This window comes from Anarhichas minor, unplaced genomic scaffold, assembly GCF_050575085.1.
Source record: "Anarhichas minor isolate MPS153535 unplaced genomic scaffold, ASM5057508v1 ptg000014l, whole genome shotgun sequence".
Lineage (NCBI taxonomy): Eukaryota > Metazoa > Chordata > Actinopteri > Perciformes > Anarhichadidae > Anarhichas > Anarhichas minor.
In genome coordinates, this window is record NW_027466460.1 from 8,416,126 (window position 1) to 8,443,843 (window position 27,718).

General features: G+C 40.0%; 1 protein-coding gene across 1 annotated transcript; it reads right to left on the reverse strand.

Moving 5' to 3' along the window:
• Window positions 1-9,485: 9,485 nt before the first annotated feature.
• dkk2 (dickkopf WNT signaling pathway inhibitor 2) lies at window positions 9,486-20,754 on the reverse strand. The gene is made up of 4 exons (XM_076092047.1): window positions 19,679-20,754; window positions 11,415-11,568; window positions 11,005-11,136; window positions 9,486-9,736 (listed from the first exon to the last, which is right to left on the reverse strand). The coding sequence occupies exons 1-4, from the start codon at window positions 19,880-19,882 to the stop codon at window positions 9,486-9,488; spliced, it is 741 nt and encodes a 246-aa protein (XP_075948162.1). The 5' UTR covers window positions 19,883-20,754.
• Window positions 20,755-27,718: the final 6,964 nt, after the last annotated feature.

A 27,718-nucleotide genomic window follows, 5' to 3' on the forward strand; every position in this document is an offset into this window, starting at 1 on the left:
GAAGTAATTGGATGTATTATTTGAATGTCCTGCCTAATGTCCAGATGAACAGTCCATCTGAAACTTCTCAGTAAAAGCATACGGACAAAACTCGTTGGCGGTCTGTCGTGTGATTTTCTCCACTTGTTTTGGTCTTCTAATGTCTCCCTGCAGTGTTGAATAAAAAAAGAGAGGTTTACGAAATCGAACCTCCACGAGTATAAAAACAGAAATCAATAGATAGAAATACAGACAATATGGACAAAAAGGAAATGCTTGAGGTTTGGTACATCAACCAGCATTTGTTTTTTTGATGGATCTCAACCTGCTAATGATGGAAATCCTTTTTTTCTTTTTCTCCCTTGACGTTGGCTGGTACTCAACATGTCCTTCCAGATACACAGGTGGCAGATAAACATGACTTTAACTTTGTAGTAGTTTAACATAAATGACAAACACTACAACAGAGCTGGGTAGTGTGACGTTAAATGCCTCTTAACAGCATTTTTAACCACAAAAGAGGACAAATTAACACTTTGACGTAAACATTTTCAGAACAACATGAGACAAATAACACAGCTTCAAGGATGTGAAATTGTGTGTGACCAAATACCAAAATGATTTGGTAAATCATGGGAAACAGGCTGCAGATTTATGAGAACATACTTACATATTTCCTCCACACATTAACCAATAGAGCGGACAAACACAAGGAGTTGGAACAATTTAATTAACTGCATCTGATCTAACATGACACGGCTTTCTGGAATTGTTTGAAATGCCAGTTTATTTGCTTGGAAGATAACTCAAAAATGCTTTCGCTAATTGTCACTTCACTTGGATGTTTGCGCTCAACTGCAGAATGATGTTTGTGCAGAGTTTGCCACTAGAAGGCTGTTTTCACATTCATCTGCTGAAGGAAGAACGTTTCTCTGAGCTCATCTTTAATCTAAGTTTAACATGTGTACATATACGAGCATGAACTGTGATGTCACATTCGGAAGCCAATCATGGTCCAATATACAACGTATGTAAGTGTGATGTGGAAACCAGAACCTCTAGTTCAGATATGCAGCAGCCATCTTGCATCCCTGGCAGTTAAACTTTTAAAAATGAAACACATTTTCTTCAAAAGTCTTTTATAATCGTATGTTTACATCATTCTGTCAACACCAAACACTGTAATTGTTCTACATATGAGACAAAAAGTAATAAGATGAAAGTGGTGGCCCATGTAGCAGCTGTGCCCCAGAAATGTCCCCCTTTTGTAATCAAGCTCCAGCACATAGCATATTTAGTTGCAGAGGAATACAATAAAGAAGTGATTGCAGATGACTTCTTTGTAGACAGCTTTAGATGTATTTGAAAAGGCATTCAAATAATTCAATGGCTATGTTAATTATCTCCATGTTTTGTTAAAGTTTTCTTGTCAACAATTAGAAAGTACTTTACTCGGTACGAACACAGTGAGGGCAGCTTCAGTTTTATTGTTGTGTCTGTATATTGCCAAAGTAAATTACAACTCGAAAAGTGCATTCAGTAGAGTCCAGATCACCACCAGGTGTGTCTGCAAAGACCACTGTGGTAATGTTTGATTGAATGAATACAAACCAATATTGCCCCCTGTCTAGACTGCGAGTCTATCAGACACGTTTTTCACTGGCATGTCTCATGCAACAGACACACTCTCATTTTACTCTGAAGTTCACAGTGTAACACTTCATGTTGTGGTGTTTGTAACACTTCCTTTTAACAGAGACTGTCAGTCCCGTTGTGTGTTTAGTTCAGTTAGCTGCTACCTCTGATAGCTCTGTTAGCTTTATTAGCCCTATCAGATGTTAGCTTGTTGGATAGCAGTGGCAGTGTACGGACAGACAAAGAGAAGCACAAACGACCGAAAACATAATCTATTGGCAGAAAGTACCACGAACCAACGGCCACACTGAAAGCTGTGGGGCTTTTGGGGCACCTAGAGGGTCCCTAACATTATAGTTTGGCAGAATTAGAAGTACATTTACTTTGTAGCCTACTGTACTTAAGTGCTAATGCTGTACTTGGTAAACATTCAAGTTACTAGTCTTTCCATTTCATGCAACTTTATACTTTTACGCCATCTCAGAGGCAAATGTTGTTTTTACTCCACTACATTTGTCTTCAGTTACTTTTCAGGCTGCATTTTTTCATGCCCCTCCGGTTCAGTGAAACCCAATAATCTCCAAATTCGTTAATTTTTAATTTGACTTTTTCTAACAAATGGAATGATTAAGTGTTGCATAAGGCTTAAGAAAATTCTCCTAAGCAGAATACACAATTTAAAAACCTTTTTGGATCACCTGGAAAATTCATCATCACCAAGATACAAACAGGGCTGGTTTTTTGAGAACTCATGAAAAGTAGACTTTTTAGAGATACTTGGTTCCCATCGAACAGCCACACAACACATATATAAAGGAGTTTATGGAATATGATGCATTGCTGTTGATTAAACTAAAAGGAGTTACAATTAAACATCTACAGCAGTAAAATGCAGCAACATCAGTGAAACACTGACAGGGGCCGTCTTCCTGCAGTATGAGTGCTTTTACTTTTGATACTTTCAGTAAAATTAGCTGATGATACTTACGGAGAGAAGAATGATTTTGAATGCAGGACTTTAACTTTATTGTATTTGCAGTAGAGTATTTGCACAGTGTGGTATTGGTACTTTAACTTAAAGAGTACTTCTTCCACCACTGCTAATGGCATACCAACTAATTATATACTGTACTTGGTCTAGCAGTGACTTGATAGAAATGGTTATATAAATGGTTGCATTTTGTTACCCACCCTCAGTAAAAAAAAACAAAAAAAACATGCTGGCTCAATAATTTGCTTTTGCTAGTGACTCATAGATTGAACACCGTGTGATGGATGAGGATAAACAAATGGTCCACAGACTAAAAGTATTGAAATAAGATGTTGGTTAGCAGAGAAAGATAACGAGCCACAGTGGGAATTGAGAGGATTTAAAAAGCACCATATAAATAGAGTTTTGCATGAGTGCTGTTGATGAAAGGAACCTCATTATATTCAGAGAGTAAGAACTGATTTGTCATGACATGACAAGATTTCTCTAAATGACACTTAGTTTTTAGTTACAGTCTATTACACACACTGTGGTATTTCCATTGTGGACTAATGCAACTGTTTAATAACAGTGGAGCGTGAAAAAGAGCAGTGGTTGACCAGGCAGAGGTCCAGGGATTGAGAGTTGGCAGAGAGACTTCATCTTTTTGGATCACCTCTGATAAAAAAATTGTTCTTTTCTTGGACCATTTGCTGATGCAAAGAGAGATCGTGGAAAATAATAACTAATCCTTGCTGTAATGATACAATCACATCTTTGCCAGTTGTAATGATTGCTTTCATGCGAGCAGACTTTACAATGGACAGAGAAGATAAGAAAAAAGAAGCCATTAGGCTGAGACGTTATTTTATATCAGATAAAGCTTTGGCTGATTCTAGTAATTTGTAATTGCCATCGGTAAATGAATGTTCTCTCTGGATGATGACAATGGGTCATGACCAAAAATGGCTTTTAGGAAAGTTTCTTACTCACAAATTGAGGAAAATATTTCCATTTTCAGGGAGTATATTCTGTATATATTTATTATTTTCCTTAGACTTACATATTACTCCTTTGAGTATACTTTGATTATTTACATGTCATGCTACTTTACACTCACATTTCAGAGGGAAAAAGTAGGGGAAAGTAACGTTTCAGATTAAGATTTTACATAAAAAGAAAAGATTAAATCAGTGGTTCCCAATCATTTTTGGTTTGTGACCACTTTGTCCCTTTTCCCATTTCAGATGTCTAGAAGTTGTTCACATTTCCACCAAACAGTGATTTCCCCTCTAGACTTCTCAGATGGTTTTGTTTAAATAAAGTTTTGAGGCCAAAAAGTATCTACTATTTTAAGCAAATATTAGTGAAAAGTCCAAAATATAATAGCAAATCCTACCGCATTAATCATCTCATGACCCTCAGGTCGGGGATCAACAGACTAAACTACCATATAATATTAAAACCTTTATGATAATGAAATGTATCTAATTAGCTGCACCTCGACCAGCTACAACAGTAAAATACTATTACACATTGATGCATTATTATTATTAATAATAATAATGTAATTTATAATAATGTAACAGTCAAGCGCCATTTATCTGTGGAGCAAGTATTTTAAGTATTTTCTTTTATTACATTTTGCTGATAATACTGCTGGACTTTTACTTAAGTAATACAGGAGGACTTGACTGTAATTGAGTATTTTCACATTGTTGTACTGGTACTTTAAACAATCTGTGTACCACTTTAAAATACAGATATCATTTAAAAAATGTGACAATTAGACCACATCATGGCTTTAGATGCAGTATGACAGTGTCAAGATTATCTTCCACTATTTCCTATAGAAGAATATTACTGCTCTAATCTGGTCATAATCACAAGGCAAAAGCCAATTCCTGAACTTTGGGTCGCATTCAGACTGAAAAAGAGATTGAGAACGACAGACACTGTGTCAGAAGAGGGAAATTTCGCCAAGCAACCAATCACAGATTTCCTGTGGTCAACCCAACTTTCTTCATTATGTATACGATTTCTTCCCGGGCTTTATATTAGGCTAACTTTGCTCAGGATGAGAATGAGTTGTCTTGTTAAATAAACAGATAAAAGACAAATAAAAGCCATCTTATTGCCATAAACATCATAAAACTGCTGCAACAGCTTGCATTATGTGTAAGTTCGACAGACGCAGAAGTCCATGTGATAAAGTCATGAAGCCCGCTTGCTCGAGAAAACTTTCCCTCTCTGCCATAGTGAATGATATGAGCCATAAATACCCAAATTACATTTATGATCCACACTGTGCCAACACGGGCACGAAATCAAAGCCTGAATCATTCAGCATATTTATTTAGCTGGCAACTTCATGGGCAGTCAAACCTGTCTGTGTGAACTCCTTCATTTGTATTTTCTGCTGACACACGCTGGAAAGTGCAGAGCCAGTGACAGTGACTCTCTCATTAGCAGGTTTTTGGTGGAGACTCCAGAGCCTGTGGGTGGCCTGGAGCTGGAGAAAAGTGCTTTGTTTCTGTGTCTACCTCTTCTTTCCATGGAGACCCTGAATGTACCTTTTTCAGTGTGTGAGGAGATAAAAAGGCATCCAATGTTTAAGCAAATAGAAACCTTATCCAAACAAAGGTAGGGTAGCGTCATTACTTTCAATCAAAAACACATGTGAAAAAAAATGACTGGACACTTGCTGGATTGAAAACACAACATTGTAACGCGCAGAGTTTGGTGCTGAATAATTATTGCAGGTTTCTGCTTTTTACTGACAAGGAATGTGAGCAAACAATGTATTGTGTCTTTCACCAACAAAAAGAGGTACAACTGAATGCACAACATAGAAAAGTTCTGTTACATAATATTGCTTCTATTGATATAAAAAGGTGAAGAGAAATAAGGAAAACAGAAGAAGATAATGGTGTAAATAGGTAAACCTTGAGGAGTCACACCGTTTTTGAAATGCAAATATTAAACATCTGGTGAACACATAAACATAAGAGGTCACTCCCAGACTTTTCCACATAGTCTGTAAAATAAGCTAAAAACTGGAGGAAAAATTGAGTATGTATAATACAATTATTTACAGAGGAATTAGAGAGAGAAAGCAAATAAAATCAACAAGACAGAAAATCCCCTGTTCCGCTCTGTTCGTTTCATAGTAGCACCAGATGTTTATGCTAAAGATTTGTACTTACTGATCCCAATGAGTAGGGCTTATCTTGGAATGCTGGCTACACTGACATGTTATGTTAACGTATACTGACAGAAGGTGCTGGAATATTCACTGCAAAATGCTTGTAAATCGCAAACAATACTGTGGTAGATATGGTGTAGCACTGTAGCAGTTTCTCTGGCCACCTAATAACATCTGGTAACAACCTGAAAAAGGCTTGAAAGTAGCTGTATGGCACTGCTGTTAAGATTAAGATTTATTTATTAATTTATTCAACATTTTTGTAACCTAGGGGAAGGGGCAAGATAAGCTGACATGTGAAAGAACGAGTCCCCTGCCCGATAAATAAATACTTATTTTGAACATAATGAGGCATTTTGTGGAGAACAATAGCCCCACAACGATGCCGCTGCATTTGATGTTTTTGCAAATTGTAGGTCTCCTGTTAGAGATGATGGAAAAAATATGTCCCACTGTTGAGAACAGTCATAACGGGACCCAGTGAAGTTGTACAATAATGTTCTAGAAATTTTGTTTTGCAAGAAGCCTCTCGGAGAGCTTTCAGCACATGTTGCCACATTGTCTGAAGTGATGGAGGACAGTAATCACATTTAAAGATGCCATTGAATAAGTTGTATTCAATCATATTCAATGTATAAGATTCTATCTTTTACTGTAAAAGGAGAATTTCAAAGCATATTGCCTACAGATCACATCTGCAATGCATCAGCCTATAATGGGTCTTATTTGTGCCCATGAAAGAATCTCAAATGCAGACACAGTTGGTTGGTTGGTTGGTGGTTTAAGTGACCTTGAACTGTTTCAGGATTTGCCGCATCAGTGCGTCTCCAAAACATATTTTAAATGATGAGTATTTCAGTTTGGATTATATGGTCAATTGACATGGTGGCGTATAATCTGACTAATATAAAAGCTCTGTTACATTTTATAATGCTTAAGCAGTGCGACTGCTATTTATAACACTTCATGGATTTGGTTTTCTTTTTAAAAAAAGATTACTTTTTATTATTTAGGGTATAAATTCACTATCACGAGGTGCAGTCACTGCAGTCAATCAGCTGTGTGGATAATGTTTATTAAAGGCCTATAGATTCCCTCTTCCAAGTGAGCTATGCAAGAATTCCACCCCCCCCCCCCAACTTTGTTTGTTGATTTAGTCATGTATATTTACTTTAGTTGAGAAAGACTTAAAAAGGTACCCTGTAGAGTTTGACCACTCAAAGCGCAATGAACCGCTGTGTTTATGAGTGGGTCCTATAAATACATATTCCTGCCAAAGGTTTCGCATTATTCCACTAATCTGCTAGAGGCAGCAACATGTTAAGAAACGTAGCAATGCGCAAACAAAACACAAGGGAGAAGATTGCTTGAAACTAAACACGTATGTAAACAATGCAGGTTTCAAACTCTTCAAAAATCAGCTTTTCAAATGTTTTCTGACGATGAAAAATTCATTCAGCACGTTTTTTTTTAGACCTCAAGGCGACACACGATGCATTTTGGTGAGTACGCTGAATGTAAACATAACTTTGTTTACAAGAAAACTTCACAGGGCACCTTTAAAATCTGAAACCAAGTTTTCAGGGGCTTTAACATTCATGTCATGCAAAGCAACAGGTGAATCAGCCCATACTTTTAAAAATGTGCAGCTGGTTAAATGAGCTTTTGCTTGTCTGAAACAAGCCTGTTCGCTTGATTGATGAATTTTATCATTCTAAAAACATAATGCATAATGTCAGCATATTTCATCTTCCTTTGGTTTTACCTCCATGTTGTACACTATAAAAACTCAACAAAACATCACAAGCAACGCAATGTAATGATAAGCAGTTAACAAATGATACAAAATACATTCTTTTATTCAGTCATCATTGTAAATACACGAAACAAATTAAAAGCATCAGCACAGACAATATTTAGTGAGATATAAATCTTGACACCATTTACACAAACTATTTTGGAAATGAATGTGCTTGTCTCTCTTCTTCCAAAAAATCCCTTTCGATGCAGCCAGTCTGTAGCTATGTTTTTCCCTTCTGGCTATTCACGCAGCTTTTATTATTTCAACATTATCTTGAATCTATCCCACTGTGCTCGTCCCGTTCCATCCCTCACTACTCTTCTCACCTAGATAATTTTGCTGTAATGTTTAAGATTCATATCTTTATTATATGTACATGATATACATTGATTCTTAAATACATTTCATTGGTTCCAATCTATTTACAATATAAGAGCTTATTGATATTTTGGTTACAAAAGATGTGTAGTTGATGCTCTAAAAGCATTAAAGCAAAAAGAGGCAAATGTGATATCATATTGAATATGTAGGTAACGGATGTTTAAAGAAGTTATGCTGAGGCATTGGTTCACCTCTAGTACCAAAAAACTGCACAGTATTTCATGAGTAGAAAGTATGCAGTCGTATTTGAAAAACTGAAAAATAAACAGAGCTGAGTGCCATCAACATAATGTTGATTCAAACTGAAATTCTCTTTGAAAACATCAGGTTCATGGAGCGTTTTTGTTACTTTAATCAATCTTCTCACGTCTCCATTTCTACTGGCTTTGCTTTGTAAACGGAAAACATTGCCCTTCCATGGTAACCTTGAATCCTGTTCATGTGATTGGAAAAGCAGAACCGTTCTCTGGTCTGGTATCGGAACCACGAAGTCTACAGCAGAGCACTACCTCAGTGCAAACTGTTTAAACCCACACAGTTGTCTCACAATAGATTGCAGCTGTATCTGACAGATCAAACGAGGTTTACACAACGGACACGATACTTTATATCTCTTCTTGTGGCTAAAAATCGGGCGAGGAGCTAATGTCCCAGATGAAACTCATCACTCTGATGTAAATATTCTTTCATTCTTTGGTTTAATAAAAGTATTATACGCGCATTGAAGTCCCAGCATGCTGTTACACAAGTCAAGCGCTGGACTGAGCAGTGTATGGAGTATGTTCCTCATATGATATAACTGGTATATTGTGGGTCTGGACATTGTTACTGGTTGTAAAGCTGAATTCCTCAATACTTAAAACAAACACCAAGTAGAGTGAGATATTGAAATCTGATAAAACAGATAACAAGTCATGACAGATCCAGTAATGAAACACATCATTACACCCATCAGATCTTTCACTTTGGGGTTTGGTAAAGAATGTACTGTGCAGTGAAACTATGGCTTGTCTATAAATAGTCTATTTGTCTTATTATTATTATAAGTTGAGGCTTGATAAAAGACTGCTACGTCTGTTGCCTCCTTCTAGAAAAGGTTCACACCTATCACAGCATATACTGGCTAACTTTGTGGCTCCCTGAATGTCACGAGAATGTCTAAAAAGTGTATCATTTATTTGTAAGCTCATTAATCTCACAAACCCATGAGGGGTGTGTGTGCGTGTGTGTGTGTGTGTATGTGTGTATGTGTGTGTGTGTGTGTGTGTGTGTGTGTGTGTGTGAGGGTGCAAGTTTGTGTGTGGGTGCAGGTATGGACCACTCACAGCAAACACATTAAAGCAATCCCACTCACTCTCCAACTAGAGAGCTTGAACCCACACAGTCTGTTCTTTCTCTTGTTAGTCTCTGTCTTTTACTCCTTTTTTTAATACAGCCACAACCCATCCTTTACAAAAAATTTCCCCTGGCAGATGGAGACAGAGGCCTCCACGCCGAAAGCAGCTGCCCCTGCTTCAGATCTTCTGGCACATGTGGAGCCTGGACTTGGACGAGGAGGTGGCGTCTTTCCACACCTTGCAGGAAAGGCCCTTGGCACAGTCACAGCGCTGGAAGATTTCCAGGCCATGAGAGCCTTTCTTCCTCTGCTTGGTGCACACCTCTCCCTGCCTCAGGACCGGCTTGCAGATTTTGGTCCAGAAATGGCGGGCGCAGCAGTAGCCCTCCGAGCAATCGGATGAACGCAGGCAAGGGTCGCCCTCATGCCCTAACAGATGAGGACAAGAAAGAGGGCTGATCAGTGGGGAACCAGCGAACAACACGCCTACAAACAGTATATTGTCTGCTCAGAAAAAACAGAACCAAATGCTTCATCAGAGACATAAAAGACCTGCATGAAGTTATAAATCATCTAGCATCTTGGAGTTTTGCTGTATAGTGCTTTGGTTAAATATAGCACAGGAAATGTACAATTATTGCTCATTAAGCTGTTATGTTTTCCATACGGATAAGTTTATGCAACCCTTTCTTCACGATCGCAGTATATGTGGCCATGTCGGAGACCAAAGAAAAGCATGAAGCTTTCAACATAAATCAAGAAAACAATTTGCTTTTTCTGTACATTTACCATATCGTCCCATCTGGTCTGAGTCTGATATTCTTGGCAGGATCTGTCCACTGCTCTTGTGAATGCATAATTAGTATAATTTAGTCCTGCAGTTTTTAAATGTGTATCACCTCCTGCCAAAAGCTTCATCCTTCAAACCATGTTGCCCTGTATTGCTGACAAAACCACACTTTGCTGAAAAGTTATTTCAAGTTCCAAGCATCAGCATGATGGACTGCTAAGCCTGACTGCGTGTTCATTGCTTTAACACCACGGATTGTTGGTGGATTTCTTTCTCAAGCAGCGACTTACATAAGGCCATTATAATACAATAATGTTTAAGGAGAGGGAGTGAGTGAAGCACAGATACAATTAAATGGTCTTATTTATAGCAACTTTAAGTAGTGCTGCTATTTTCATATTGATTTTAGCATTGCAGCCTGCTGTCTTGAGGGTGCATTTAGAGTTGAGTAATTTAAGTGTCTCATTAAATGAATTGCTTTATGGATAGGCCCTTACATTGACTTAAATCAGGTGACATGAACACTAAGCAGGGGGCTCAGAGAGTAGCTATAATCATGCCAAACCTGCATTCTGTGGTTTTCACTTGTGTATCACACAAGTGTGTGAGCTGTCAATGACAGGGTTTGCATGGCTTTATGTAGGTGGAGAAACAGCAGGGGCATTGTGGTTTATTTTAGGCTCCCCATGCTGTGCTTTAAGCACACAGACACTGACACATGAGCAGAGGGGTAATTATCAACATAGTTTGTGGATTGGCGTCGCCCATGAACTCTGTAGGACATGCAGACAGTGAACAACAGAGAGATTTTGCCATCGACAGCAGGAAAAGCTGAGAAACAAAACAACAGTGACAGTGTTTACAGAGGGCAGGGTTTCCGGTGGACATGTTTTAAACATAATCTCACCTTTAAGAGAATGCTTAGCATGTGCCTTCCCACTCTTTCTCCAGCTGTGGTCTTTGGTGGAGAGTTTGTTATGTTCGTCTAAAGCTGAGATGTGAGGTGAGAGCACACTCTCAGAGATAGGGACACACATATCTGCAGGCAGAATAAAGAAGAGATCAAACATGACAGAAACCAATAGCAACTGTACTTTGTCAAGAAACAAGCCAACGTAAGAGACTGTTCAACCTGATGGCCAACAAGTTAAAAGATCAGATCAATACAGCAGTAGCTTGTGTTAGAGATTGCTAAATTCGGCTTATTTTCCAGAATATCTGCATTAGGCCAGCAATCTAATTTCTGAATTGTATCCTGCAGTCACAACATAACTGAAACTAGCATGCACTGAAAACGTGTTTGTGTCAGACACGTACAGTTACTGCATCGGTTCCCGTGACAGCACATGACATCTCGATGGCAGCGCTTCTTCCTCCTGCGGCAGGTGAGGCAGCGAGAGGGAGCCTGTTGCGGGCTGTGGCAGTAGCTTCCCACGCTGCACTCCTTATCATTGCTGCATGGATACACCTGCTGAGGAAAAAGATGCAGCGTTTTACTCAATCAATTTGCTCGTAAAATGTATTTATAAAAGGTTGCGCAATGCACAAGCACACTTATAGAATTTTGCTGAACAAAAGGTGTGGGTAAAGTGCAAGTCCATCTGCTCATATTACGTCAAGAGGTGCATGTCAGAAGGTGCAGTCATGTTTTATGCAATTTTTGAAGGACACACACGTGTGGCTTTGGCATAAGTAACAAATTCCCTTAATTGCATCACTCAGGCTGGCCCCGATGGCCCATAACCACATTGATCCTGTCAAACTCTGTTCAAAATCGAACTAATCTAGTGGATCTTCTTGTTATGGCAAACCAATGAGTTACCTCCATCCCAATGAATTTAATTAGATGGGGCCTATAGTTGTAGGTGGTGTGCTATCTCCCACACAAGGACATCTGCTATGTTTACAACATTTCTCCCAGATAATCAGAGTGCTGTGTTGCAGAGGACACCATTGTTAAAGAGTAGTGGATTTTATTTGGTCACAACCCTGCAAACCTCAACTTATGCAGACATAACACAGTAACTGCATTCCTTCTAATTCCACTCTATACACGGCGCACCACAGTTGCACCGTGCACCCCAGGTCGCAAAATTTAAATTGTAGCAGTTAACAAGCCAAATAAAACCCATGTTATGCTCAGGTTAGAGGTATTTGGAGAGACTCTCTCCAGAAAAGAAAACATAGTTAGAGCAAAAACAAGACATGATCAATTACATTTAAGTTGGGCTTTAGTCATCAGGTTAGAAAATTCCACTTTTATTTTAACAACATTGCATTTTCTAGATAAAAGCCATGTTGTATTTAATCACAGGTTATCTGACTGTTGTTTACTCTTTAACAGTTTGAGAGCAACACTGGTTCTGGAAGGAGACCGTGCTGTGAAGTTTTACAAAAGTCATTTTTTTATGTTTTGGACATCAAAACCAAATGCCATTCACCATCACTCTGTATTGAGGTGGTGGCAGACGTCTAAGTAGCATGCAGAGATCTGAAACTTTGGCAAATTAACCCCAAACTCTCTGCATGGCATGATACTATTGGGGGTAAGTGGGAAAATATGTTGGTTGTTCTCTTCGGGTGAACTCCCTACAATTTTAGAGGACAACATGTTGTAGGGATTAACATCGCTCCCACTAGCGTTGTCATTTGTTTCAGGTCCCAGACAATAGAGTTATTACAATTTACAAACCAAGAGAGACCACTTCAGTTTCTCTCAATTTCTCCAAAAGTGTTCAGAGGCTTAATCAGTCTACAGACATAATTGTGGGGGAATTACTGAAGCTAATCATACTCCTTCAGAGTCAACTTGCCATTGTTTGAGCTTTAGTATTTTTGTGTTTACACTGAAAGGTTGCGACATATTCTGTGTGTTGCAAAGCACACAAATAACTTTAAGTCTTTTCCATAAGTGCACTAAAATGACCACCTTAACAAACACAACATCGGCTGTCTACAGCAGCGAGAAGTACAATTAAAGCCACACTTACTTTTTCCACAACAATTGTATGCACCAATGCGGAGATTTACTGGTACTTGATATAATTCCCTACACATGCAAGTCCCGTCCCCATCAGACTTGGAGCAGGAGCAAAGGAGTTTGTCGTAAATGGTTTTCCCAAATCAAATTAACTCCCCAATCCAAATGAAATGATGTTCTTTGCACTGAAATCATCAAGCGAGAGGAACATTTTGAAGAGCTGGAGGGAAGCATCATTACCCTGGCTCAAATCCACATCCATTGGGCAAGACATAATAAAGGTTAGGTCACTGTGTTTCTCAAATTGCTGCACATCTTTGTTTTATTTTATTTATTTTATTCTCTTTTGTTTTAGTACATGGTTATCACAATGGATGGACACATATTCAAATATGCAGGTCAGTAAATATAGACGGATTGTAAATTGTGTCCAGTGTAAACGACATTAGAGCAACATGTTTGGCTGGCACACCACCACCAGCACCACAACCACATTTAGCTGGCATTGCACTGACAGATCTGATTCAGTGTGGCTTACCACTGACAAACATGGAACAATAAGCACGAGAATGAACAAGAGAGAGGTTTGAATCAGAGTAAAATAACTTTAGCCCCAATAAATAGCAAACTCCATTTAGGGTATAAAGGTCAGCAGGAAGGGGATGCCATGCCCAAAAGAACAGGCACACAAGAATGTACTCCAGATGTTAAAATTAACTCAACAATCAATATTTCAGCACATTGGAAGTTGTTACCCGACGACGTGCTTTTGTTTTAGAAAGTGAACGAGATTAGACTTGTTGGACAGATGCCACGCTGACTTGCTCAGCCTGGAAACACATGGAGGCAATGATACAGGCGTAGAAAAATGATCAGGAATATTAAACTGAATCCTCATCCATCATTATGACAGATTCCCACAATACAGATGCTTAATGTGTTTATGAAAGTAACAAAGCCCAGAGGTTTGATGGATTCCAAATATTTCTTAATTACTACTGTGTTCAGAGCCGTTCTCAGAATATTCAAAGGCTTTGCTTCAAAGGACATTCCACCAATTGTACACATGAAGACCAGTTTACTTGTCGTGGGGAGAACTATTCAGTTTTATAGGCTACTGTCTTCTGGTTCTGGAGGAATTAAAATCTGAGAAAATAACTCTGGTGATGTCATTAGGGTTGTTTTGGCGTCGGCATTAGGGGGATTCTTATAACAGAGTCTGTAAAAAGACAAGGCACGTAGAGTCTAATGCTGCATAAATGCCATCAATGGGAAACGTAAGATCCAGGAATTTGACCTTTCCTTTTGAAAGCTCTCTGTTGCAAGCCCCCACACTTTATGGAAGTGCAATATAAATGGCTGGAGTAGCCCTTAAAATCTGAGCTCCTCACAAAAATAATAATAATAATAATAACAATAATCTTACAGGAATAGTTTGACAGTTTGGTTTTCTTGCAGACAGTTAAATGACAAAATTAATACCTCTCACATGCATTCAGTATGTGCATTAAGTATGGTGAGGTAGAGCACGGAAGCAATTAGCCTAGCTTAGCATAAAGACTGGAACCAGAGGGAAACAGCTAACCCGGCTCTCTCCTCAAAAATATGGCCACCTACACCTATAAAGCTCACTATTTAATACAATGTTTATCCTTTGTTTAATCCGTCAATAAACAAACAAAAATGAAAATGTGTCAATTTGAGCTGGAGTGTATTTTTGATTTGTGGAAAAGCTGACTCTTTATGCTAAGCTAAACTAATCATATCGGCTCAAGCTCTGTCTCTACGACAAAGACATTAGAGCGGTTTTGATAACGCTAATCTAACTCTCAACCAGAAAGTGAATCACACCACATTGACCACATCTCACAGTTTTCCTCAACTGATGGAGTTTGCTAAACAAAGAACATCAAGATACTTGATGACAAATTTTTCCGAAGTCAAGAATTTAATTTCAACCTCATCGAGAGGCCTGTTTTTGTGTCAACTGCTCATTCAGAGAAACATCTTCATCGTCATGGACTATGGTATAATCACAGCTGAGGAGGGAAATATGTTCTGAAGAGAAGTTAAATAAAGTGCAGTGGGAGTTTTTTTCCCTGACATGAAAAATGTGCTGTTATCTAAATATGAAGACAAATGGGCCAGGCCACGTGCAGTAGTACTTCATACTACCTGCTCTGATTCCTATCCGTCTTTCTGGCCAGAGGGTTGGATCGATTACAGTGTATAGTGCATGTGGAGGGGGAGCGGGGTGGGAGAAGAAGAATAAGCACAGGGCTCACCTCCTCCATCGAGGCTCAAACCGCAAGACAGCCCTTTGAAACCCAATGATACAAGGCTGACCCCCAAATCACGGCTGATAATCTTGCCTTATCTTGTCATGTTTTAAATCGCCTCATACGCAACTTCTGAGGGATAGGGTTTCATTTGGATGCATCTCATTTATCTCACATCTTTTTTTCTGTTGCTCCCTTATTTTTCCCTCGACAGCCTTCACACATAAAAGCGCAGCATTGGGTCCTGCGGAGGAAGCGGGTTGAAAACGGTGTAGTCTGCAGCCCCTCTTGGTATGCTGGTGAGATGATAAAGGAAGAGACAGACAGAGAGCCATAAGGGAAGCCTCTGGCCCTGTCTCGTGCTGCTCTCGTGCTGGTTAAGCATTGTGGCTTTGAAGAAGAACCTTAAATGTGCAGGAGCGACAATCTACAAGGGATTTACTGCCGGATATACAGGGCTTTGAACCATCCCCCCTGGTCTTTGGGTCCCTTATTTACCTTGGTAGAGTCATCCCAAAGTGCTGATATAATTTGATAGAAGTGCACTGTAATGCATTAAAAAACACAACATATTGTCTCTATTGTTTAGTTTGAGTCTGAGGGTTTACTTTATGTTTCACTTTGTAAAAAAGCAAGGCCATTTTACAGCATGTGTTCTCAGAGACCTATTGTTTGTACATAAATCCCGTATTGTTTGTACATAAAGGGACACTGTTGAGAAATAAGAGCAGTTCATACATGCTGTACTTCCATTGTGTTTGTCTGAGTCAAAAGACATTATTAAGAAAAGTACAATAAAGCTTCAGTAAAGGACTTCTTTACTCTCCACATCCACGCTTTTTCAGCTGCATGTCGTGATTGCACTTGACCTTCAGAAATCAGGCACAGAACCTGAAACTGTGAATGGTGTTAATGAGTGGCAGGGGCCTTACAGAGCCAAATAAACGATGTCACTGAATAAACAAACTGCATATGCCCTGAAAGCACAGACAGCCGGTATCAGATAACATAGGGATGGCTGCACACAAGTCACTCGTACAAACCATGTCTTCAAACACAGCTTGGCGTCTTTCATCACTCAAAACACATGTGTTTATGGGCATGTCCCTTTGAGTGCTAGAATCCAAAGTCTCCAAAAACTAGACCTTCCTTAAGTTAAGTATACATTCTGGGTTGATCTTATTCATCGGACACGAGGAGAGGCACACAGACAGCGTACACGACTGCTCTCTTCAAAGAGTATCAAAGGAAAGCGGAAAAGCTTTTGATGGTAGTCTATGAGGTGTGCTGCTCTAAAAGGTGTAATCCTGTGGTGCAAGGGTCTCCTCGCTCATTGACAGGTCCAATTCAGTAAAGGAGGTTTCCACAGGAGACCCCTAATGGCTCCAATGTAGGGCCCTCACAGCGCCCAAGGGACCCACAGAGTGGAAAGGCCACAGGACAAGAGACTGAAGCACAAACTGAGCCGAGCGCTAACAAGCACTCGCACCTCTTTTCTCAGCTCATTAGGATCACTGAACGTTCATTTTAGGTTAGAGAAAGAAAGAGAAAGGACGTGGCTCTACTTTTATAGGCAGAGCGCTCAGAGATCGCTTGTTAAAGTAATCTCTGTGTTGAATTAAATAAAGCAACTAGTTAAGGCTGACTGACAGGCTGCTGATGTTTTACAGACACGTATACCGCATGAATGCCGCCACGCTGTCGGTTCCCTTGAGGCTTCAGAGGTTACAGTGGTAAGCACTGCCTGCCCGTGCTATCCCTTTCTGCTGGTTCCCTTCCAAGGAGCCAACAGTGCCACCCAAGAACGCCGGCTGTCAAGGTCTGAGAGGCGTACATTTTGGTTTTCTCAGATTTACTGATGTGAAAAGGGTCAGACAACGGGAAAACACTCTGCAGTTTGCTCCCCGACTGAACCCCAAGAGATAGCCAAAACCTGACCCTGGTTTGTGTGGCTTGTGTAAGCTTTATCGCCCAACGATGTCAGCAGCCACAGGAAATAAAAGCACATTAAGCTGTCAAATAAGCTAAGGCTTTGAGCAGCGTTTCTAATCTGATGGATCAAACACCAAATTACACCCTTGTTTCCTGCTGCAGCGGCTTATCCCCACAGGGTGGCTGGACTGTCTCCCTCAATAATTTGCTACATTTGAGGGTGATTTTTGGGGAGATTTCAAGTAACTCTAATCTTTAACTGTAAGAGAACGAGCTGCCTTATATCATGTAAATGTGGTAAAAAATGAGTAAGAGGTTTTTTTAAATTATTGATATTATCACTCACATAACTGGCAAGCTCACAAACACTCACATCCTGAACCCACTGTGAATCCTCCAGAGGTGTGATAATCTGCCAACTATTCCTCACCAATTGTAACAAGCTCAACAGCATGACGCCTTGACCATAAATCTACTCGCAGGATATCTATCGGCTCTGAGGTTTCCCATAATGCAGATGCCAGAGGAAAAATTGTTGAGTTGATGCATGCCCATTTTCCAAACTTACACCCAAGCTTTAATCAGCAGTAATTCACAATTGCAGACGAAGATGAAAATATTTTTGGGGTGCCTGCTGTGAACCACTTCAGAAAGAAAATGACTCATGTGCGGTTTTGTGCTATGCAACGTGTTTCAAGGCATTTATCATAATTAAAAAATCTAAGGTAGAGTAATTGCAGTTATATACTCCCTGTGATCGCTCCTAGACTAAATAGACACCACACTTTGCCATTACAGCCTTGTGAAGAGAGCTGACTTGTTATCTGTGCTTTATTCTGCTCATAAATGGCCACTGTATCATGAGATGCAGAAGGTCATTGCCGTTTGCTTGCCAGCGTCAAGCCGCATTTCTGGCCAAGGCTGAGCTGCGGCTGTTAATTTACAGCTCTGGAAAACCTCCTGGCAGCCAGAACACACACACACACACACATATATACTGTATGTATACCCCATCCTGCAATAAATGCTATTAGCCGTCTTCATTTGGACACACAGCACTGTGACATTTTACTTTTGCAACAGTATAGTGGTCTCTGGACACACATATTGTTTCTCCTCAGACCACTCTTCCAAACCGCTCCAGATTATTGCAATGGCAAAGATGTAAGCAGGCGTTCAAATTGAGGTCTGGCAGGCTTGCTTGAGGTTGGAGAAAGTGGCTTTTTCATCATTTCTGCTGCCTGAGCTGGATGTTCAAGGAGCTGCTCTCAGCACTACGCACGTCACAGATATCCAACACTATCACTTCTGCAAGTGATATTACAGACAGTTGAACAGGCCAAATGTAAACAAGAGTTAACAGGTGAGACAAGAGTGATCAGCTGTTTCTCTGAGCTGATGGAGATGTGGCAGTGCCCTCTGCTGCTCATAAAGCTCTGATCTCAACATAATCAGACTCCAACATGTTCAATTAAAACTTAGAGTTAATGGTAATGGGAAATGAAGGCCTTCTGGCTTTTGTCAGTTTTTTGTTCGACTGATGAGTCATTTTTATTTTCCACACCAGTATCTGTTTTCCTCTTCAAAAAAAAACCCTAAAACATTCACGTATAAGAAATCAAACTTTGCTTTCCTGGCCAAGCAATACAAATCTACGGCTCTAATTCTGCACTTGATAAAACTCGTAATGTTCACAACTTTTTACGTTTGCCAGAAGGAAACCTGCCAAATGTTTAACATTTTTGATCCCATGTTTGCTCTCAAACTACAGTAATATGGCACTTTGTTGAAACAGCAGGAATTGATAACTCTTTGAGTGGGTATTAAGTGGTTGGTAAGAGTATCCCTCAGAGGCCCACCAGCAAGAATCTCATAATCCCAGCAAGCGTCTGGACCACTTTAATGACACTAAGACCCAGACAGAAAATTACCCCAAGTGTTAACTTTTTCTCACATTTCTGCTGGCATTAATGATTTACCGTCGAAGTGCGCTGCACCCGACTGTGGCGTCAGGTCTGACAGGCAATTAGGGTTTATGAGGGTCCAATCCCTGCAATTTTCAATAACGATTCCCACGTGAGAGAGCCGTTTTAAAGGCAGTTTACCCTCACACCTCAAGATACTCCGTAGGCACAGTTTTGGAGACGTCCTGCACAATTACGCACGCTTATCTGGATCAATGGCACACTTATAATGTAACTTAAATGAAGAAAAGTCTGTTATTTTTCCTTGTTCGGCTTATTAGAATGACTGGACACTACTTTTGGAATCGTTAAGTTATTATTACCCCTAATAATTAATGGCTTTGATCCTGCAACCCAATGTCAGGCTTTGTGAAAATGTAGGTCTGGTATATTAATTTATGTGAATAATTAAATAAATGAAATTACCTGCGCAAGTGTGTTATATTTCTTGGTGATCCCGAGTTGGACAGTGTCGGAGCGGTTTGTAGCGGGTGTAGGCGTCCCTCCAAACGGAGCTGGCTTGATTAAATTCGCCTTTGGGCGCGCCTCTGATACCTGGGTTGTCTCGGTCTTCAGTGTAGCGACGAGAAACATCACGGCACAGCATCTATTCCAAATTGAGACGAGCATCCTCGAACAAAACAATTCTGGTATACCAAAAAGAAAAAAGAAAAAAACTCACTTGAATAACCTCAATTTATGAAGCTTCTCATTGAGAAGTGTGCGCCCTGTCAGTGTCCATGCGTCACGCTTGCCCGACTGCAATACAGGGATTGGTGATGGGGACACCTTTTTGTTCCTGAAAATCAGATATTCAGAAGAATGACTGCCATCGACAAGGATATCTGAAAAACACAGAGCCCAGTATGGAAGCGAAAAAAATGAAGAAGTGAATCTGTTAAAATGCTGATGCTCTGAAGGTCAGAGACAAACTTGACAAGAGGTTTCCTCTCTGTCTCTGTCTGGCTGAGAGTGAGCACTTAGTCCAGCAGTCGGGTGTTTTACGATCTCGGATACTTTCTTTTTATAGGATTCTAATGAGTTTGCTTCCTCCGCCCCTATTCACAACTGACAACGAATGAAACTGATCTGTGTGCGGCACTGCTGCTTGCACATTGTCGTCTCGACACCGGCACCAGTAGCCCCGTTGGGAAAAGGCTATAAAATTATACACTGTGTATTTTAACTGGGCGCTTGACCCTTTTAACTGCGAGGCAGTTGGGCGCGTAGAAAACGGAAAAAAAAGTCTTGGTGAGGCTGCTATAAAGAGGGATTATAGGTAACGTGGAATATTTTCCGTGATCGAAAGTTAGAATTGTGTGTTACATGTAAAATGAAAAAATAAAAAATCCATCTCAAAAGCAATTAACAATTTTCATTTAGTCTTGGATTAGGCTTCTCGTTGACATGATGCCCTGACCAATGTCAAATGTAAAGAAGCAAGAGGTTGTTCAGGATCCATTTAACCAGCATTCCGGAATAACTTAGAATAAAAAAAACTGATACCCATTGTTTTCCCTCTGTGGGAGAGGCATCCCTCGTTATGCAAGGAATGCCAATGGTGATAAAGTTAGTGATACAAGTATTATAGAGACTCCTTTGTTAGATTCTTAGAGTTTTGTATCAAGATAAGTTATATTCATGTTGGTTAGATAATACATGTGGAGGTACAATGGACTCTTTCAGACAGGTAAAGCCTATGATTTTGGTAGAATAAGGCATTTAGGACAGGGACACATGTTCTGCCTAAAGGTAATTCATTTGGTGACGTTCACAGTTTTTAAACTCAAAATTATTGCAAATCTATGTTACTGCCTTTTTCTAGTATGTTCTGAAAGGTGTTATTTCAAATGTTGCTGCAATTATTAAACCAAAACAATCCATCAAATCATCTTCTCAGTGCATCATCCTCCTGACTATTATACTCCTGAAAATGAAAACAATGTGATGCACATATAGAAACTATACAGTGCATGTAAATCAAACACAAAAGCCAAACAATCAGCCAGTCACCAAAACCATCTTTCCCACAATGGCTCTATGACTCTACGCCTAATAATGCTCTAGTCTTCACACAAGGTGGAACTATCTATTCAAGGCTGGAAGCTCGGCTGGACTGGGATGAAACCAGTATACCGTTAAAGGCTTCTGACCTCAAAAGCGATCCATCACAGGCTCCAATTCAAAGTGTCAAGTTCTTTTGTTGGAGACAAAAGACAACCAACTGAACTGGGGAGTGGGAGGAAGTATTGAACTTGTTTGATGTAACTGTAGATGCTTAGAGGCGACACTTTTTTAGCCACCTTTGTCACCGGAGTGTCACAGTGATTTGCCTTGAAAGACTGCCATCAGACCGTTGCTTTCTGCAGAAAAGGATTTCAAAAGAAATCATCCATTTTCTCAGGAAAAGTTACTTGCTGGATATTATGTTTTAATATGTCAGAAAAGAGTGAGACAGCTCAGCTGATTAAGTACCACGGACATTATGAATATTTCTTGTATGTGTTCAGTTGGATGAATAAAAGAGCATGTTCGAATAACCAAGCAAAATAAAAACAATGCCTCATGGGAAAAACTTTGATTTGTTCCATAAACAGCTGGTGATGTCCAACTGGATGTTGGAAGCCTATAATGCCTCGGATTAAACAGCTGAAAATGTCCCAGAAGAGAGTGGCTGAAAGGGAACCAGAGGACCACCGCAAATAGGGATGGGTCCGGTTTGGAGTGTCTAGCATTTCAAACACATTCATCAATTTAATACATGCAAGCAGAAAAGAGGAGACACTTAAAATGACATATACTGCTGATATGCCGGCGGAGCATGAGCAACATTTTGATGCTCTGGTGCTGATAAGTGTGGAGATGTCCAGAGGAACCATATGATGAGACGTGACAGGAATCTGAGTCACAGATGATTAAAGTATCCCGATGGACGGAAGGTGATGTGAATGTTTTGGACAGCAAAGCTTCTGGTGCCTTTAGATAATGCTTCTGCATGTGGTGAATGTGTGCAGACGTTTTTAAGGATGGCGATGTGGTGCTGAGGTGAGGTGTCACTTTTTTTCAATACCGCAAATTAACAAAGAGATTTGGGGAAATGTCAATTAGTGTCAAAAAATTGGATCTTTGAAAAGAAAGAGACAAAGCAGGCTCAGTTTCTTTACAGCTTGACTTCTTTGACACTCAGACATGAGCACCCGGGCTAAAGACTGTGATTGTTTTCTTGGCTCGCACTGTTGGAAAGAGTTTCCTGTGGGATTATCTTGTGTCCTGACATGCTATCATCACCCTGGCCTCCACACGGTAATCACATTTTGATCATTGTTTTTGCAGCGATAATGCTCTGACGACAAAACTGTTGATGAGTCTCAGATGTTGGAAAATCCTAGCCATTTGTGAAATAATATCTGAGAACGTATCAATATCAGTTCACCTGACAGCGAGGAAAGCTAACCACTACTGATTTTGATCTGTTTTGAGGGAAGATTAAAGTCATATCATGGCAGGTAGACTCCCTTGACGCCAGACTGGATAACTCTGGCATCACTTGCAGGTGAATCGTAAGTGGAAATGGTCGTCTCCAGCTGAATAATAGTAATGTTAATACACACAGAGACAGTGGTGTGACGCAGGTGGTCATCTGCCAGGCGCCACAGTCTCAATCTTTGGCTGACTCAGCTTAATATTTAGGGTTAGTAGCATAAATACACTTTAAGATTGGTCTTAGATTGTTGAGTTAAGGAGACAGTTTATTGCAGAAGTATTAAAACTGATTTACTTTTACTTGGTCACTTCCCCCAATTCCATGTTGCAATATTTTTATGTTAACAATGGATGAAATGGTTATGTAAATGTGAGAGGGGTTTCTCATCGTGGCAAACAGACAATAACCATAATAATCACTCCGCAGTTCCTCTCGGCTCCAAGAAGCATTTTAGCATCTTTTGGCTCATTGTTTTGGTTTTACAGTTCTGATTCAGTCTCAGCGCTCCAAATGCAGCAGACTGTTGTTTTCTGCAAAAATAGCTTCGATACCCACTGTATGCTACCTGCCCAGCACAAAGCGACAGTTAGACAAAGTGTGAGACTAGCTGGTGAACATAGTGGAGCATTTAGCAGCTAACGAGACAGATATTGAGTTTGTGGAGACCAAACAGCTAAAAGGCGAGAGAAGACTGGACTCAGGAGAACACAAAACATACTCTAAATGAATGCTAATGTTGCTCAGTGCCCATTAAATAGGCAACTTTTTAATGTTCATACAACATCTTTACAAGGTGATAAATGTGTCAGCTTGTGTTCATAGCTTCTTGTGCTGCCCCCAAGTGGCCAAAACAAAAATGTAAAGAAAATGAATGCAGGTCAAACGCTGCACAAAATTGGAACTTGCAAGGTAATAAAAAATGGTAATAGCTCAGGTAAATTATTTTTGACACATCCCAGAGTGTGACAAATCTCTGGCTTGCTGTGAAAAACTTTTGTTTATTAACTAAAACATTTAATTTGCTAAAGCATGTTTTTAAAAACATTGCAATTTTGACAATTAGTGGGTTTACACGGTTTAAGTGATCCTCTCCCAAAGCTTGTGTCTCTTGCATTGCCTTTCTTCTGATGACTCTCTGAGTTTGTGGACATTAAAAAAAATGTTGAGCTGGAGAAAAGTGATGTTCCATTAGGTTGAATCTGTTTTGTCATTCTTTAATTTATCTTGAAGTATCTTATTTCACTTAATTTGCCCTGCACACTTGGCTATCTATGTAAAGCTCAGTCTAGCCACTTCACAAGGCAACGCAAGAAAGGTTTATATGTAAATTGTGAACACAAAGGAAATTCAATGCACTTTACATAACACTTTAGAATATTTTAAAACAAACAGACTGCATGAGGTTTTTGCTGCAGGTTGAGTTCAGTGTCTCAAACTTTAAGTTAGACTCTTGTCTAAGATGTTTGTCTTTCTGCACCTTGCTCTTGGTTCTCTTTTCCTTAATATTATTGAATTCACATTGTGTAATACACAATAAAGCATGATTTGAATGGTCCATGGACCAACGAAATAATGTGATATTCATTTAAGCAGTACGCTGCAGGCACAACATCTTTGGCCACATGCTGTGTGGAGTCCCAACTTCAGATTCAAATTCTTGGACTGAGGTTTAAGTGATATTGGGTTGATCCTTTCATGTAACTGAAGACAGTGTTAACCAATTTCACTGTGGCACAGACAGACTGGTTCTTATTAATGGATCACACGGTCCAGGGCTGGTTTCACCCTCCTGGTTGACCACCCTGCATCAGTACAACACATCAGTCAGCCCACCCTGAGTCTGGCTTTGATTCAGAGGTTATTCAGAAATGTGTGTTTATGCTCTGTGCAGAATATGGGGTTCCCCACAGTTGTGAGCCGGCAACATGTCGGTAAATCATGCTTTGTTAATGCGGTGAAACTCAGTGAAAGGCTGTCTTGCTGACTTTGATGTGACTCACACAGAACATGCATAATGGACTACACCCACACTAGATGATAAACAAATGATCCAAGAGACGGCCCCTCCATTATGTAGCAGATCACTACGTCCGTGGCCTGCAGATGCGAGCTGGCGGCCTGATGACGCCGGCCATACGGCAGGTGGCTAACCATTAGTGCGACGGGCCAAGAGGAGGCAGGTGCAGTTCCAGAAAATGAAGCTTTTGGACACCCAAAAAAGACACATTTGTAGGGAATTCTTTTTATTTTAAATGCAAATTACTGTTCTTTTTTTATTACCAGAATTCTTCAAGATGACATTAATGATGGATTATCTGGAAATCATTAAGAATTGTTTTGGAACAGGATTTCGGTTTCCTTATTCCACTGGTCAACCAACTTCTTTCCCGCAGCAAAATCCTAGACAAGAACTATCAATTGCAGAGATGAGTTCATATCTGGACAGTTTTCTTTCAACACTTGCTAATATCCTCTCAACTCTCTCCAGATAAAAAAGAAAAATGATCCTGTGCATATGTTCACAATAAAGGGTGAGCTTTGTGACAGATACAAGAACTAGCAAGGAATTAAGAAATGGGATCAAAAGGTTTTGTTAAAACTTGAATGGAGACAAACACTTGTGCTTTGTAGAAATAACTTAACTTCTCTCTGGATACAGTTTGTCAAATATTGAACCCATAAATACTGATCCATTATTCTCTCTTTACTCTTTATTGGACTGATTTTACCTTTTGTTATAGTCAAATTCATGTGAAAGAGAAACTTTGACAATTTTCAACCAGCTTTGTATCACTACAATGCATGTAGTCAACACATTCACACACCAATGCCTCAAATAATGCAGCTTGGTCAGACGCTCTACCTACCTCTCTTGTGTCTTTTTGCACGTCAGTGACGGCGTGTCAATATTACATGCACAGGAAGTTTAGGCAACAAAACAACTTAGTTTAGGAAAAGAGCGTGGTTGACGTTAACATGATTGACTAACGGCTTGACGAACAACTGATGTGACAAAATGTTACTTCAAGCTTCGCACGGGACACCAACAGTGGTCTCCTGTTCCTGTGTTCGTTTGACCCATCCAGCACATCTCCCTCCCGCCCCGTGAGGACTATCTCGCACTTTATACTTTATCTGATGCTCTGCTAATGCGGCGGGAGGGTGCGTCAAATACAGGCTTGAGCGTCGGTGTCAGATGACAAGGAGTATTGACGAAGCTGCGGTATTTGACGCGTTGGGATTGGGAACTGGTTAAGCTAGTAAATGCCAATAAACAATGTTCAACCTCCCTCCAGCACCCGGAGCTCCCCGCTCATTTGCCAGCGAAGGACCGGTCGATGACGCTGAACACATCATTTTGTGTCATCTGGCAGACTTCTGCCGTTGGGTGATACAAAGCTGTGTGAAAAACAGCAAAGTCTCCGTTTAAAAAGGGTTGGTAAATGTTTTTATCTTAAAACAGTACTCGCATGCCCATTGGAACAACGAATAATAATACAAGTTTTAATGTGCACACAGGCATGTAAGTTTAAGATAGACTTGAAAAACTTTGAATTTATACTTTAACAGCAGGATTGAGTGCTGTTATTCAAGGCAGAGAAACCTGAGAGGTCTGACTGGATTAAAGTCAGCGAACATATCATACATGCACTGGGAAACGAGACCATTAGCTGCTTTAACTATTATTACTAGAATTAATACATACATAAGATACATCCAACATAATGTATGAATGGTTTCCTTACATTTGTAATCTCAATGAAAGCATTCAAAGAGCTTAATTACATCAATGGTACTTAGGCAAAGCTAATTATTTTGCCATTAGTATTGATTCTGATTAGGTAATCTCTGTCATGTGTGTATGTTCATTAGTCAATGACTGAAAGCCATTTGTAAGACTTAACCCAGCATACAGGAGCGTAGAATAGCTGTGACTATATGAGCCAGTGGAACAAAATCTATTGAATAACTCCCTCCCTAATCAAATGAGTCATTGTTCCAGTGAGGCCCAGTGTTCGTATATTAAACGTCCTGCAGCTCTGATCTGGATCGTTAACAACATCACTTTAATCAAAAGTCCAACACTGCTTTCATAACTTTTTTCAACCGCACATTCCAGGAAGATGAACTGGAGGCTGCGAGCGGTGGGCACGGCTCTGTTGCTTGGCAGATAATTGTTCTATATCCTTTCATTTCCCAGGAAGATGGATTAGGCCATTTCCGAAGAGTCAGGCCTTCAGTTTGGAACATGAATGCTCCCTGTTTCTGCCTTTAACTGACTCAGATTATTTAATCGATAACAGTGACCCTTCTCTGGCAGAATGCTGACCACATGAAAGCACGCAGGGTTCTGGTAATCAAGGGCCCAGAAGGCCATTCCTGCCTCTAAATCAAACGATGCCCTCTTTGCCTAGGGCTGTGGGAAGCGGCAACACACAGAGGCACACTGTCACTGCTGCCCCTGCTATTTGAAGTCTTCTGCTGCCTGTCCTCCTGAAGTTTCACTATAGATAGTTGATATCAGAGAAAAGGCCGCTTTGGCTTTCCACCATCATGTCTCATGGGCAAAAGCACAGTATTACAAAGACGTATACTAAAAGACATTCGAGTACAAGGTATCACAGGACAATAGTGGGCACACATGGCTTTATTCATTCTTTAATGCCAAGGCCACTGCAGTATTAAATGGGAGGAGAGAGGATTCAATATAGTCGTCTACGCTGAGGTTGACATATTTGAAAAGTAAATTTCAAGCCTGTGGTTCGGATTAGCATGAACCATGAATAACAGACACCAGGTACATATTCAGCAGAGCAGTATACACTGGGGACAGAGTCTGGCAGCCTGTGGCAGACTCTCCAAATTAGATTTATGATGTGTCTGACCAATATGGGCTATAAATACCATGTTCCCATGATAAACTGATTTTCCAAATATTCCACTGAATCAATATGGTAAACCCGAAAATTAGATAATACCAT